General features: G+C 54.7%; 4 protein-coding genes across 4 annotated transcripts; all 4 read right to left on the minus strand.

Moving 5' to 3' along the window:
* Positions 1-1,084: 1,084 nt before the first annotated feature.
* On the minus strand, positions 1,085-2,179 carry DICSQDRAFT_137465 (uncharacterized protein). Its single transcript, XM_007366751.1, has 2 exons — positions 1,612-2,179; positions 1,085-1,548 (listed from the first exon to the last, which is right to left on the minus strand). The coding sequence occupies exon 2, from the start codon at positions 1,495-1,497 to the stop codon at positions 1,177-1,179; it is 321 nt and encodes a 106-aa protein (XP_007366813.1). The 5' UTR covers positions 1,498-1,548; positions 1,612-2,179; the 3' UTR covers positions 1,085-1,176.
* Positions 2,180-2,975: 796 nt separating this feature from the next.
* DICSQDRAFT_171111 (uncharacterized protein) lies at positions 2,976-3,575 on the minus strand (the record flags this gene model as incomplete). The annotated part of the gene is made up of 2 exons (XM_007366752.1): positions 2,976-3,447; positions 3,505-3,575. The coding sequence occupies 2 exons, from the start codon at positions 3,573-3,575 to the stop codon at positions 2,976-2,978; spliced, it is 543 nt and encodes a 180-aa protein (XP_007366814.1).
* A 1,289-nt stretch (positions 3,576-4,864) lies between these two features.
* Positions 4,865-6,943, minus strand: DICSQDRAFT_155746 (S-adenosyl-L-methionine-dependent methyltransferase; the record flags this gene model as incomplete). The annotated part of the gene is made up of 9 exons (XM_007366753.1): positions 4,865-5,045; positions 5,121-5,325; positions 5,382-5,560; positions 5,618-5,766; positions 5,828-6,102; positions 6,162-6,215; positions 6,276-6,399; positions 6,480-6,651; positions 6,710-6,943. 9 exons carry the CDS (start codon positions 6,941-6,943, stop codon positions 4,908-4,910), a joined length of 1,530 nt encoding a protein of 509 aa, XP_007366815.1. The 3' UTR covers positions 4,865-4,907.
* A 997-nt stretch (positions 6,944-7,940) lies between these two features.
* Positions 7,941-9,294, minus strand: DICSQDRAFT_107452 (polyubiquitin). Its single transcript, XM_007366754.1, has 6 exons — positions 9,246-9,294; positions 9,086-9,190; positions 8,921-9,024; positions 8,639-8,866; positions 8,357-8,584; positions 7,941-8,296 (listed from the first exon to the last, which is right to left on the minus strand). Exons 2-6 carry the CDS (start codon positions 9,187-9,189, stop codon positions 8,043-8,045), a joined length of 918 nt encoding a protein of 305 aa, XP_007366816.1. The 5' UTR covers position 9,190; positions 9,246-9,294; the 3' UTR covers positions 7,941-8,042.
* Positions 9,295-13,508: the final 4,214 nt, after the last annotated feature.

Consider the following 13,508-nt stretch of genomic DNA (forward strand, 5'->3'; position numbering starts at 1 on the left):
CAAGGTACTCACAAGAAATGCCATCCAAGATGTTGAGGAGAGCGTCCAGTATAGCGGCGGGTATAGATCTCAGGGCATCCGTCGCTACGGGTGCGGACTTCCTCGCTATTTGAATGGTGAAGTCCTTTACCGCACCCCGCGCGCTCCGCTTGCCAGCAGCCTCTGGTTGCGGGTCGCCGTTCATATGATACGTCCGGTGATTGGCCTCAAGGTCTGACAGGAGGGGCTCATTCCCGTCCGAGGTCTCGCGGTCGGGTTCTTCGCGGGCATGTGATGCGCCCTCGGATGTAACAAACTGTTCACCTACCATGGACAGCGACCTCCACATCCTGCCTGGCCGCTCTAATGTGTGCGTCAGTAGCTGCGACTCTGTGATGCCGACGTTGCACCTGAAGGAGCTTCGCTGTCATGATGCGCGAGAAGGAGGAAGAGGGCGGAGCGTTGGGACATCCCTGGTTGCTCGCACAGGGCTGTGGCTCCGGGGTGCTGCGTAGAGAGCGTGGATGTGGAGGCGTCGAGGTCGCTGGCGTCTTCCCTAGGTCTGAGTGAAGTCACTGAAGGCGCGGCAGATGCGGGCAGGAGGTCTGCCGCAGTGCGCGTGTGGAGGGGTGGACGCGAGGTCGGGGAAGAGGAACGCACTCACAAGGACAAAATTCCGAGGAGCGACATCGACCAAGAACGACTTGTGCTAAGGATCACTGGAGATCTTCACTGTCAATGAGTGAAGTGTAGGTGTTTTTCATGGGCAATATGTTAGTGAAGGGGTGCATATATGCGCCCAAAAGACGTTGAGAGCCTACTAGATTGCTATACGATGGCCTATTGAACTCGGCGGCAAGCGTGGGCGTTGGTGGAACATCAAGTTATGTTTCTTGAGGCATTGAATTTTGTGAGAAGGGAGATGATAGTGGGGCGAAGGGAAGATGGACATGACGTTCTTTTGTACATGGACGCTCTTTATAGCGTGAAGGTGAAGAGCTTGTGAAGCGTGTGGGCGCCTACACGTTGGACGCGCTCGCCGTGATCAGCATATTCACCTCGTCCTCGCCTTCACCTCCTCATCTCTCGTCGGCCACACTGCTACAATCCCGTCGACTAAATCTGTATGCTCATCGGAATCCTCCTCCTGTAAGCATCCGGGACGACAGCAGCTAGTTCTGAGGTCGGACTTGGGCCTCAGATAGCAGCATCTCTATCGTTGATTGAATGCCTCCCGTCACCTTCCCAGCACGGCCTGCGTCGTTCGGTGGCGAGCTCGCTGAAACGCTCCTGAGGTATGTGGTCCCGCTTCCGTTCTTTACGTCTTCTTGCCCCATCATCCAGGATCTTGAGGGACGTATCTCGAAGCACTCGGAGTATGACGCCATCCAGGGCTTTGAGGTGCGGCTCGACATTATTCAGAGCCTGCTTGGCGGTTTCGGCGTTGTGATGGGACTTCGCGAGGGGATACGTTTGAGCGAGACCGAACATCAGGTTTCCCCCGTCAAGTAAGAACATCGGGTCATCGAGGAGGCTGGACAGGGTCCTTCGATTCACAAGAAGAAACTGGTACGTTGCTGACTTGCTACCGATCCAAAATAGCGATCGTTCCTGACCCTGTCCATTACACAGTGTCTCACTTGCAACCCGTATGCGACTCAGCCACGCTCAGAGACCTAGTCCTCCGCACCCTCTAACCCCGAAGACCTTCACGAACGGTACACGTTTACACAAGCCCCTCAGTCGCACATCCAGTCAAGTAGATGCACCTGGTCCAGCCCCCATCCGATCAACGAGCTGGCTCTCCGTTGTCAACAGGATCTACGGTGCTGGGTGAGGGCGAGTAGCAAGCTCCATTTACGACCTGTTCACTCGGGGCCATAGGACCTCATCCGTCTTTACAGTACGTTCTCGCCCACCGGGTTCTTACTGTGAATCATGGGGGAAGTATGACAAGTGCAAGCCATGTGATGCTTCGGCGTACTCATCACAGCTTCTGACAACGCGCATTACACCGCCAACCATCATTTCGACAGCGACAATGGACAATCGCAGAGTGACGGTGATGCCTCTCTCGGACCGGAAGGGCCTATGGACGAGGACGTGCTGGGACTGGCTCGTGTGTACTATTGCTATACAGTTAACACAACGTAGTTTCAAAGAATTGTCCGCTCACTCACCGAGAAGGGAATGAGATACGTTGCAAACCGCGACCAAACTCATCAAGTTTCCGTGATCTGCTCATGAGGTATTATACATCATTGTGCGGACGTGTGATATCATGGGAGCCAGAGCATATATTGTGCCGTCATGCAATCTTACCACAAGTCTCGCCTGGTATTGTGAGTATTGTGCGTACAGGCCCCCTTGGATCCCATATCGGGTGCTCGCGCGGTCTCGCGCCGTAAACGGCGCTTAGGGCACCACCTACAATCTTGGACGACATTTTTACACTTTTGCTGATGCTTCCCTTGTATCGCCTTCATGGTGTGGTTCCGGGCCTCCCGTAATATCTATTTATTACAAGAGGGTTCTGGCTTAAGCATATGATTGCACCTATTGATCTAGTTAGTCCACAGCCGGCAGATCTGTGTCCCATTGCGAAAGGGTGCTCATACCGCCGTCCTCGCAAGTGCTATGATGCGCCCTATGGCCACATCGTACTCATGACTTGGAGGAAACACGCACTCCACCATTTACTAGATTAATCGCCCGTTTATCCCGAGCAAGCTCGATATAGTTCTACACAATCTAGCCAACAAACACCGTGTATGTCACTCTCATGTAATCTGAAGCGGCGAAATAAACCCAATTGAGATAACCTCTATCGCTGAACCACGTATATAGGCTACAGCACCCCCAAAGAAAGCGTGAAATACTGTACATGACCGTTAGCACGCTGAGACTGGGACCTGACGATAGCGACAAGACTCGCTGAGTCGGCCCAGATATGATGAACCCATCGCCCAGCACGGGTCTCACATCAAGAGACAGCACTAGATGTCCCCATTTTCCCAAGCCTCGGAGAGCCCGTACATGTGGGACCGGAGCTTGTCAAACGAGAGGTTATACTCGATAGCGAAGCCCTGCTGCCTGAGCTCGCGGAGCGCAGTCCAGACCCAATTTTGAGAATTCCACTCCGGATCGTGACGGACGATGGGGATTTCGGACAAGATCTTTTCGAACTGGTCTATGGACTCGACTGGGATGCGGCCGACGGCAAGTGAACCGCGCCACAAATCGTGGCGGAGAGGAATGTCCCGCTGTGCCTCGTAGCAGAATGTATCGACATTGCCGGCGACGTTATAGGCATTCCCTATTGGCCGCAAGTGAGAGCCGGAGGTTTTGAAGGTGAGTGCCCAGTGGAGCGGTCGAGTTTTGCCCTCGGAGTCTGTGCCTCGGCTCCATTGGGTCACGTGGAGGACTATTTGGGAGTTGTGGTCTGACAACATCGTCACGGCGGTGAACCTAGATGAACGGCGATGAGATGAAGATGTTCGCTGCGAGCAGGAGAGCTCCACATACGGTGCAGCATTGAGAGGGAAATTGGTGACGAGGTGACATTGCCTCCTAAATTTATGAGGTCGAGCTGGCATCTAGACTTCCGGCCAGCAATTGCACGGGGTGAAACATACCGAGGAAATTCGTGATGTCATGACGTCGTCAACTATTCTCATATCCCGGATCCTGAACATAGCAATCAAGCCCTTGAGGAAGTACACTCAGGGCCCTTAGAAGTGCCTACTATGCATTAGAGTACTGTGCATCGGAAGGGGTAGAAAACCGACATTTCCCTAGCGGGACGTGTGTGCCTCCGTCATGAGATCGCCGATAGCACAGCTAAGCGGGGCAGAGATGTGTACACACAAAACTACCGGAAATGCATTGCGTCATCGGCTTTCTCTACATATTGCCCGCACCTCCCCGGCTTATGCATAGATGTCCCGTGTGCTTAGTGGCATGTCCTGGGGGAAAGCGTTATGTGGAGTAACCAATGATATTACCTTGCAGAAATGCGAGGAATACAAGAAAGTAAACCCCATTGAGATACAATCATATGATATGAGCTGGCCTCAAGATGACATATATGACATGTGTGTGGTTTGCACAAGTGCAGCAACCCCAGTCACCATAGCGGCGTACCTGGGTTGGCGGAATGGTCGACGCCGCTTTGAGCGCTAAGATTGCCAAATCAGGTACGGTCATTGTCTTCAGCTACATGCGGATTAGCCGAACGACTCATGACCCATGATGACAAAAGACGTACTGAAGATTTTGTACTCTTGAGCGCGATAAAACCCTCGCTCCCTTGCTTTGTGTCAATGTGGAGGTGCCCAGTACGACGGGCAGGTTGGGACGCCATTGTGCTTGCATGAGCGAGCGTCTGGACTCCGGGGTCCGAACCCGCTTGTCTTCCGTGTCTGTTTTCCCGCCCCTTTGTGTCGCCATCGGGTCTAGAGATCTTCACCGCCTCAGGCTACAAAACGGGATCTTGGGAGATGCGCTTCCTTCCAGGTACGTACCGCTCTACTGTTTCGAATGGGCAGAGCCTCCCTACCGAAGCGACTTCTGGCCTTCCAGACACCTCCGGCCCCGGCGTTAGAAGCGCGGTCAGCAAGGAGGACACATGAGTGCAACACTCATCTTCCCGCTGATAATAGTGCCTTAGCCCGCTGCGGCCACCCAGTCGACGCTCGGAAGGGTCAAACCCTCACACCTTGGCTGCGGCACAGTGATACTATTGCATTGGGGTTTAGCCGCATTGGGCTACGTGCTATCCGGCGACAAGATGTGCGGATATCCTGCCCTCATGGGCATTCGCGAGGCACAGCACAATCCCCAACCCCAATCCTTGCGATTCACAGCGTTCAGGAACAGACCACCCACAGGAGACCACCCACAGGAGAATTCGACGAGCCCGCAGCCTTCTAGAAAGGCTCGGCCGTGATGTACGCCCACACCGACCCGCTCGCACGCGCCATCCGCGAGACCTTCCATCCCGCGGAGCGCGCAAGCGCAGATATCTCCCGGAGGGTTCGCTCCTTCGCCCCTAGCACCGCCATCATCTACCCCAAGTACACAGGACGCAGTTCACGATCAGGACAAGCGTTTGTGGACAGTGGACAGCACGAGACACTCACCGAGAGGTCGAGCAAGTACCCGCTCGCACTCGCGCGCCCAAGGTTAGCGAGCAGCGGAGAGCCCTCTGGGGCAAGCGTCCGCTCCGCGCCAGGAATTGCTTCTCGGTTATCATCGTAGTCGTTGTAGCACGCGTGTGCGAGGACCATGTCTACGATGAGCAGCTTGGTTGTCGAACCCGCGGCGTTGCGGAGGTGACGAAGTATCCTGACATAGAAGCCGGGCTCAGCATCATGGGATCCCCGACGTCGCGGCGAACTCACGTCCTGACGGATTCGTCCGGCCAATTGTGCGTGCATCCTCGGATAAGGAAGACGGCAGGTGATGATACGGAGCCGACAACTGAGACTTCGATAGAGGGCGGTCGTGGCTGGAGAAAGTCTTGCGGTCGGAAGCTGACCCTCCCTGATTTCACTAGCTCGGCGTGCTCTCCACTCCAGACCTTCAATGACGGCGATTAAGCTCGTGATGGAAGAGCACAAATACGTGGAATGCTTACGGAGGGCGCAATCTCGACGACCTGTTTCCTGTCCTCGACGACGAACCGTAGGTGTGGGTATGCGTGTGCTAGGACTACGGACGTCGACCCAACTCCACCGCCGACGTCCACTACAACCGAGTCCTTGGAAAGGTCCTTCCAGGCGAAGGCTGTTTGTCAGATGAGAAAGTCGGCTGAATGACACCTGCTCTCAGGAAGAGCTTCACGCACTGCCAATGATGTTCTCCACGATCTCCCAGGGACGTGTCCCGGTCATTCCGACACCAAAGTCCCTGAGGCGCGTCTTGTTCTCGGGAAGCTCCAGCCATTCGAAGTAACCCAGCTCTGTCCGGAAGGCGAGGTTGAAGGGAGTTTTGTACTTGACATTCGTGGCCGAGTCGGACTGGCCACGTTGGTAAAGCAGCTTCCGCAGAGAGATGGCGCGTTCTCTATCAGGAAGGAGGGCATCCGTCATGTGCGCAATGGACTTGAAGAAGTCGTCCGATCTAGATAGAAGAACTTGATTGACATTGACAGGGAAGGTGTCCATGCTATAGTCCCTTACTTCATTGGGACGAGAGCGGCCACGCAGTCAGTGCCATCATATTTCTTCGAGGGACTGGAAGGAATCTGTCAGTGGCATGCATACATTATAGGGCAAGCAGTAACCACCACTCACGCGATACGAAGCTGCTCAGGTGTCTTCCCCGAGTCTATGATAGACGATAAACGGTTATTCGCAAATACGTCCGGCCGGACCTCGCGTATCCAATGGAACGTCGCAAGAAGCCTCAATATGTGACCTATATAACACGCAGACACATCAGCTTAGCTCCAAACCCAAATGCTGCAGCCCATGCCTCAATGAGGTCGAGACGCTCACCTAGCTTGTCCGGATCTACTGGTTCAGCAGGCGCGGTCCCGTCCTGGCCGGAAGCTAGCACGTCGATGCGCCGCGCTAGCTCGTTGACATGCACACCTTCCGGACCGGCCTCCCGGAGTATCTCCACCGTATTCGTAGCCTCGAGGAACTGGATAGACGCGACAATATGCCCCTATATGCGCAGTCCGCCGTGAGCTATGGACGTGCGGGACGGCCAAAGGACCACATACGCTCATCAAACCCTCCATGAGTGAGAAGAACGGTCTATGCACCGACGCTGCGAGCTGGCCGCACGCTGCGACAATCTGGTTCGCCGCGGTAACTACTGCAGGATCCGAGGCCAGCTTCTCTGCGGGCTCTGCCTCGGGGCTGTGGTTCGCCGCGTTCTGGTAGTACGGCACGTCCAGCGACGGATAGTCCAAGGGGGTCGTCCCCTGCGACCGTTCAGCATACACCCGCTCCATCTCAGCGAGCGCATCGCCTATGACGCCGTGCAAAGCTTTGAGCGTAGCAAACGTCATGGTGAGCGCGGTCGACAAATCGAGTGCTGTCCGAGTGAAGTGCGAGAGCAATGTGCTCGCTACGCCGCGAGCTCTCTCTGCCTATATACGGGAGGCGAGATGTAGCGTAATTGTAAGGTTCAAGCCTAAGACGTGCGCTGTCTGTCCAAGTGGGGACTTTGCGAAGGCCCGGAGAACATCTCGCTCGCTTGGCCTGTGTCCTCAGATCCGAACGCATAGAGCACAACGGGGCCGTTTCGCTCGGTCTTAATCGCGCCGATGTACTAGGAACGGCCCCACGAGCCGTGCCCCTCAGTACCCTCGGTCTCTCGCGTCTACAGCCGGCATAGACGATGTTCGACCCGTACAAGGACTTCATCGATGCCAAGCTGACTGATATGTGTGATAAAATTAGAACCTTGCGCTAGTCTAGGAGACGAGGACATACTTACCACACCACATGGCTACGACCGTCAGCGCTCAACCCAATGCCCGAGGCACACGGCATCAGGTGTGGCGCTCTGTTTTCGTGAAAAGCGTGGCTTGGATCGTCGACAGCAGCTTGGAGCTGCATTCAGAGTCGTGTATGTATACATCATGTGTCTTGGGCACGCCGCATCGAGACAGCTGTTCGGCGAGAAAGGTACGGCTCCACGGATTCGTGCAATAATATCGCCTGCATAGACAAACGCTCCGTCTTGGGCTTCCATGACTATTGGACGTGCCTGTATACTGCTCCATGGTCCACCCGAAAGTTGTGCAAGAGGTCAGAGATTGTCAACGCGATGGCAAACAGCCAGTCACGCACCAGCAGAGACGTGTGTTCGATGCCGCCGGGCAGCAGGTTGTATATACAACCATCCAACTTGCGACCTTCCAGCGCGATTTGAGGAGCTGGCCTGCCCGCCTTACAAGTACCCCCAGTGAGGCGACGCTGGGAGATGCCTCCTCAATGCAGTTCACCATCCAAACGAGCTAACATTACTGATACAATGATACATCCATGATCGTAACGACTTAACAACCCGACAACGACCGGCAGAGCGGCGGCGCAGCACAGCGCTCAGAGGCCACCACGGAGACGGAGGACAAGATGGAGGGTGCTCTCCTTCTGAATGTTGTAATCCGAGAGCGTACGCCCATCCTCAAGCTGCTTGCCCGCAAAGATGAGACGCTGCTGATCGGGAGGAATGCCCTCCTTGTCCTGGATCTTAGCCTTCACGTTGTCGATGGTGTCCGACGACTCAACCTCCAAGGTGATCGTCTTACCCGTGAGGGTCTTGACGAAGATCTGCATCCCACCACGGAGACGGAGGACTATAAAACTATTGATTAGTCACTACTCTCGACCAGAAAGTATAAGCCAATGCGACGTACCCAGGTGAAGAGTGCTCTCCTTCTGGATGTTGTAGTCGGAAAGGGTACGGCCATCCTCCAACTGCTTGCCAGCGAAGATCAAGCGCTGCTGGTCAGGAGGGATGCCCTCCTTGTCCTGGATCTTCGCCTTGACGTTGTCGATGGTGTCGGAAGACTCCACCTCGAGGGTGATAGTCTTGCCCGTCAATGTCTTGACGAAAATCTGCATACCTCCGCGGAGACGGAGCACTGTGTAACGCGTGTGAGCAGACAGCCACAGACTTCGAAACGGTAGGAACGCACCAAGGTGAAGAGTGGACTCCTTCTGGATGTTGTAATCCGAAAGAGTGCGGCCGTCCTCGAGCTGCTTACCAGCGAAGATAAGGCGCTGCTGATCGGGCGGGATGCCCTCCTTGTCCTGAATCTTGGCCTTCACGTTGTCGATGGTGTCCGACGACTCGACTTCAAGCGTTATGGTCTTGCCGGTCAAGGTCTTCACAAAGATCTGCATGCCTCCACGAAGACGGAGGACTAGAGACAGATGACTATGAGGTTTGGAGCTTTGAACAAGCACGTAACACATACCGAGGTGAAGAGTGGACTCCTTCTGAATGTTGTAGTCAGACAGGGGCCTGCCATCCTCGAGCTGCTTGCCGGCGAAGATGAGGCGCTGCTGGTCGGGAGGGATACTGGAAGGTACGGTAGGGTCAGGACTGGAGTAGGTGAACGGTACCGTCCACTGTGACTAACCCCTCCTTGTCCTGGATCTTGGCCTTGACGTTGTCGATGGTATCCGAGGACTCCACCTCGAGGGTGATGGTCTTGCCAGTAAGAGTCTTAACGAAGATCTGCATGCTAAGGGTAACGATTGAGCATACGAGAGGGCCAGCCGAGTCAACAGGCGACATACACGAGTGTTGAAGAGTTGGATGTGAGATGGATGAGGGTAGATGGTGGTTGGGGAGAGAGAGTGGCGGGTGGTGCTGGGGCGGCTTATCAACCGGGGCACCGGGTCTCGCCGAGGGCGGTGGCGTGACGCTCGCGACTGTGCGCGTCGTCCCCGACGGGTGCGCAGACATCCGCGTTTGGCAGCGGCTTTCTTGTCTCCTCTCATGATCGTCCTCGTCCCAGCTAGGTCTATCTCGACACCGCGTGAATGTCTGTGTATCGTATCTCCGCGTGTCTCACCCATGGCCACGCCCATTCGAGCGGATTAAACTTCTCGTCGGCAGTCGAACGTCCAGTTCAAGAGAATGTCGTCGAAGTCACCAGTGTCCGACGCCCACCGGAGATTGTTCTGTATGCATCTATCATGCTGCGGTGCACGATCTAGAGCCCTTCCGTTGGGATCGGACACAGAAGAGCACTCTGTGCACCGGGGCTTCTTGAACTTCGTTGTCAGAACGGGGTTCGTCTCGTCTTGTACTGAGAACCGTCGCTGTATCATGCTTCACGCACGTTCGGTCGTCTCGAACGCTGATTTTTCACTGGCCCCTTGGACCTGGCAGCCTCTCATCCATTGCCTCTAGTCATGTCGTGCTCTAGATTGGTAACCCACACAATATCCCACGCGGATGGCAAGGATGCCGTGGTCTAGCCCAGGACGTTGGCTATGGTGCAGACCGACAATGAACTGACTTCAACCTCTATCTACGTAGTATTGGGGCACATCTCAAGCGCGTCATCTGGTCGATGTTCCCCAGCAGCTCTCACTCGCCCTTCTTCATTGCAAGTTGTAGTACGGAGTCTGTTTCAAGAGACGCTCCTGGCATATTATGCCGGATGGGTCCTCTCACTCGGCACAAGGATGCACTGTAACGTTGGGTTCACATCTCAAGGCATCGAAATGTGATCTACACTTAAATTAAGTTGGCAATTTTATAGCCAGTCTTAATCAATGTTAGTACATGTTGTAATGAGTACTCTAGACAGCTGAGGGACGCAAATGCAGCTGGCGACATCTCGTCCACAAATACAATCCAGCCACCTCCTGCAGGCGCCATAATGTGTTGGAAATGAAAGGGTGTACAATGTCTCTGCCGCTTTGGTGTCCCGGATGGAGTCTTGATCCTGTGGAGGGGAGGCGAACGGCTGGCCTGGAAGCCTGGCTTATACGGTGGGAGCTGGCCATTCGTGAAGTGATGAGCACCATGGTCGTACGGTCCCTCACGTACGTCGTATAAGTATTGAGGGACTCCGACCTTGTTGGTAAGGTTGAGGCCAGGACCATTCGACATCGGGGTTCCTGTACGAGCGGCATCGTGGGTAATAGTGCCAGGCATGCCGTGAAAACCCCCATCCAACGCCCAGGTCGGGAAGTGGAAGTGCCGTCGCGGGAAGAACGAGAGTCGTTGCTGTTGCCAAGAGCGGGAGGTACTGTGTATGAAGGCATGAGCACACGCCCGGGTATACAGGAATGGCTTGTTACTCACGTCCATGACTAGATCCTCTAGATCGTCGGGCATATTCCGCCGCCGCAACTGAGTCTGGAGATGGCCCTTTTGACTTCTTGCATCCGGCTCGCCATTGCAGCTCGTCGCGACAGACAAAGCAATCGATACCTAATGGACAGATGTCAGCCCCCTGTGGCGGGTGTGTGGTTGATGAGTTCTTGAATAAGTGGGTGGTTCGCGGAGATCGTGCCGTCGTCCTCAATCTAGCACAACCCCGGCGGGATGCGATACGCGTTGTGAGTCGAGGCGTGCAGGCGGCAGGTCTGGAGGCGAGGACAGAAGCGTAGTGGGTCGAATCGGTAGGTGTATGTCGGGGTACAGTAGAAGTGGCTTTGGCTATCGCTGCGGATCTAGGAATAGGGGATATTGTCGCGATAGTGCGTCAAATGTATGGGGATTAGGCAGGGAGTCTAAGTTTGCGTGCAGTGCGGCGGCGACCATGTAGGGTGACAGGACGCTGTGGTCGTGGTTGAGAGTGGATGACCAGCAGTCTTCTCGCATAGGTCGCAGTAGAACCCCTGAGGTCATATGCCTTGAGTACACCGTGCGCCGTGCTCAAAGGAAACATCCACTCACTCGGTGCCATCTTGCGATGCTATGGCGTGACCCCCTCACCAACTCCGGTAATCGCCCAGTACGCAATGTCTGCCACCCCTTCCCGATCGGACCATGATTTGGCCGGGCGGAGATCGTCGTGCTCGATGCCGTGGTTGGGAAGCCAGTGGACCGCGACGAAGCTGCTGTGACGGTGAGCGGATGACCACGACGGATGAGAAGCAGATCGACGTACGATAGTCGGAACCGGTAAGGCGACGCTGGCCACTGCCACGACTGTCGTCGTAGTCGCATGCAGTGCAGCGCTATCGAGCGCAAGCCTACAGATGAAACAGATGAGGCACTGAATCGGACACCACACAGAGGAGACAACTCACTGCCTCCAAAAGAAGCTGAGAAGTTTGTCTGTGAGGGCGTAGGTAGGATACACTCCCGGTGGTCGAGCGCTGTCCATGGGAATCACGGTTGGGTGTGTTGAGTTGTTCGTCGGAATGGCAGGAGCTGGGTGCCCTTATATATGTCTGGAAGAAGTCGCTTTGGCCTAGTGGCGGTGCGCATTCGCGGCCCTCCCATCAGAGAATGGCCCTACTGTCCAATGCGTGTGCCGCATTCTCCGTGACACGCTTTCGCTTTGTGCTTTGCTCCGCAGCAAAAAATAGTGCTGGAGGCCCAAGTGACCACTTACCCGAATAGCCCCTTAACACGGATACGCATCGCTTTCTTTTGTGCCATCAGTGGCTCTCTGGATCGGCAGTGCAATAAGGCAGCATTGCGATTCCGCTTGACACATTAACACGCTTCACGGTGTACAAAGTGGGCATCTGCGAGGCAATTTAGTGTCATCCATGATCCGATAAAAAGTAATAGGCATACTCACGATCTATACGTACGATAATCCGGTGCTCTGTCTGACGTCAGTAATGGTTAGGAACGACCGACACGACCTCCTGATAGTCGTCTTCGAATCTTACACAGATATGTCCTCCAATTGTTACAGCTTGACGTGGGGAAGCTGTTTGCGCAATTGTATTGTCATGAGCACCGATTATCCATGGCAATGAGTACATCCAACCTGCGCCACAGATGTGGAATGTCATGATATGCGGACTCACGCAGCTTTATAAATTAAATTCGGCGTCCTGAGCTCTCCTGTGTGAGGCAGGAAGTCAGGATTGGGCCGAAAGTATCTTCAAGAATAGTGGTAGAGATGTAGCGCAGACGCTTCGTCATATGACTCGATGATTAGTATCTGCGACCTCGGCCGCTGCTATGGGCCTTGGGGCATGGTTGACCTCCCCTCGTGTGATCATATTGGCCAATGTAAGTATGAAATTGAGGAGCAGGTCCACGAGAAAAGAGCCCGCAAGAACCATCTGGCGGGAGGAGCTGAAGGAAGGGTGACCTCGTATGACCGAAGGCGGGCCGGATTGGGAGATGTGGACAACATCGTCGACGCGCGAACGCTCGCGACTTGGGCGCGGGCGAGCAACTCCAATATCTGCTCCTAAGACTGCTATACTAGGCAGAAGCAGCGCAAATTCAGGAATGAAACGATGTGCGCACTCAAACTATGCATATTGTTTATTATGGTTGATGTCAGATATCGTCGGAAGACAGATCCCCATCGGTAATGCACTATGATTGCACGAAGCAGAAGGCTCACAAAGAGGTCGTATTGCCGTTGGGGCCCAGAAAGGATGTAAAAGTCTCAAAACAGGCCATACTTGCTTATACGTAGACGATTGAGACTTAGCGCACAGCTACCAAGCGTTGCATAGTCGTAGATGTTGAACGGTGATCGCTTGAAGGTTTGTGAGGGGCCGATCTCTCGGAAAAGCCATCAGGAAGACATGTCATATAATTCCTGCTATGTGAGATGTGTTCAGATTGCTCAGACTATGGCCCAAGCAGGGAATGATACTCACCGCACAGAGAGCAGTAGCCTAAGGAAGGCAATTGTTGCGGGAGACGTAACTGGCGCCGGCCCTAAATTCGTTGTTTCGGCGCCCACAGTGGGCTAGAAAGTTGAAACCGCGTGCTGCGACTCGATCAGTGCGAAGGTCAGCTGCAATCTCCATGTAGGCGCGTTCACAGCAGTGCCCAGTAGAGGTATGCAACCCCTTTCATGGGGCCCACGTTACAAGTAGGCGGGCGAGTTGTGGCAG

Source organism: Dichomitus squalens (genome assembly GCF_000275845.1).
Source record: "Dichomitus squalens LYAD-421 SS1 unplaced genomic scaffold DICSQscaffold_20, whole genome shotgun sequence".
NCBI lineage: Eukaryota > Fungi > Basidiomycota > Agaricomycetes > Polyporales > Polyporaceae > Dichomitus > Dichomitus squalens.

Excerpts from the sequence above, each read along its gene's own strand:
- DICSQDRAFT_137465 (XM_007366751.1), bottom strand. The coding sequence starts at position 1,497 with ATGTTCTTACTTGACGGGGGAAACCTGATGTTCGGTCTCGCTCAAACG.
- DICSQDRAFT_107452 (XM_007366754.1), bottom strand. The coding sequence starts at position 9,189 with ATGCAGATCTTCGTTAAGACTCTTACTGGCAAGACCATCACCCTCGAG. Across the intron at positions 9,025-9,085 it reads AAGATCCAGGACAAGGAGGG|TATCCCTCCCGACCAGCAGC; the intron begins GTTAGTCACAGT and ends CGTACCTTCCAG. Across the intron at positions 8,867-8,920 it reads GGAGTCCACTCTTCACCTCG|TCCTCCGTCTTCGTGGAGGC; the intron begins GTATGTGTTACG and ends ATCTGTCTCTAG.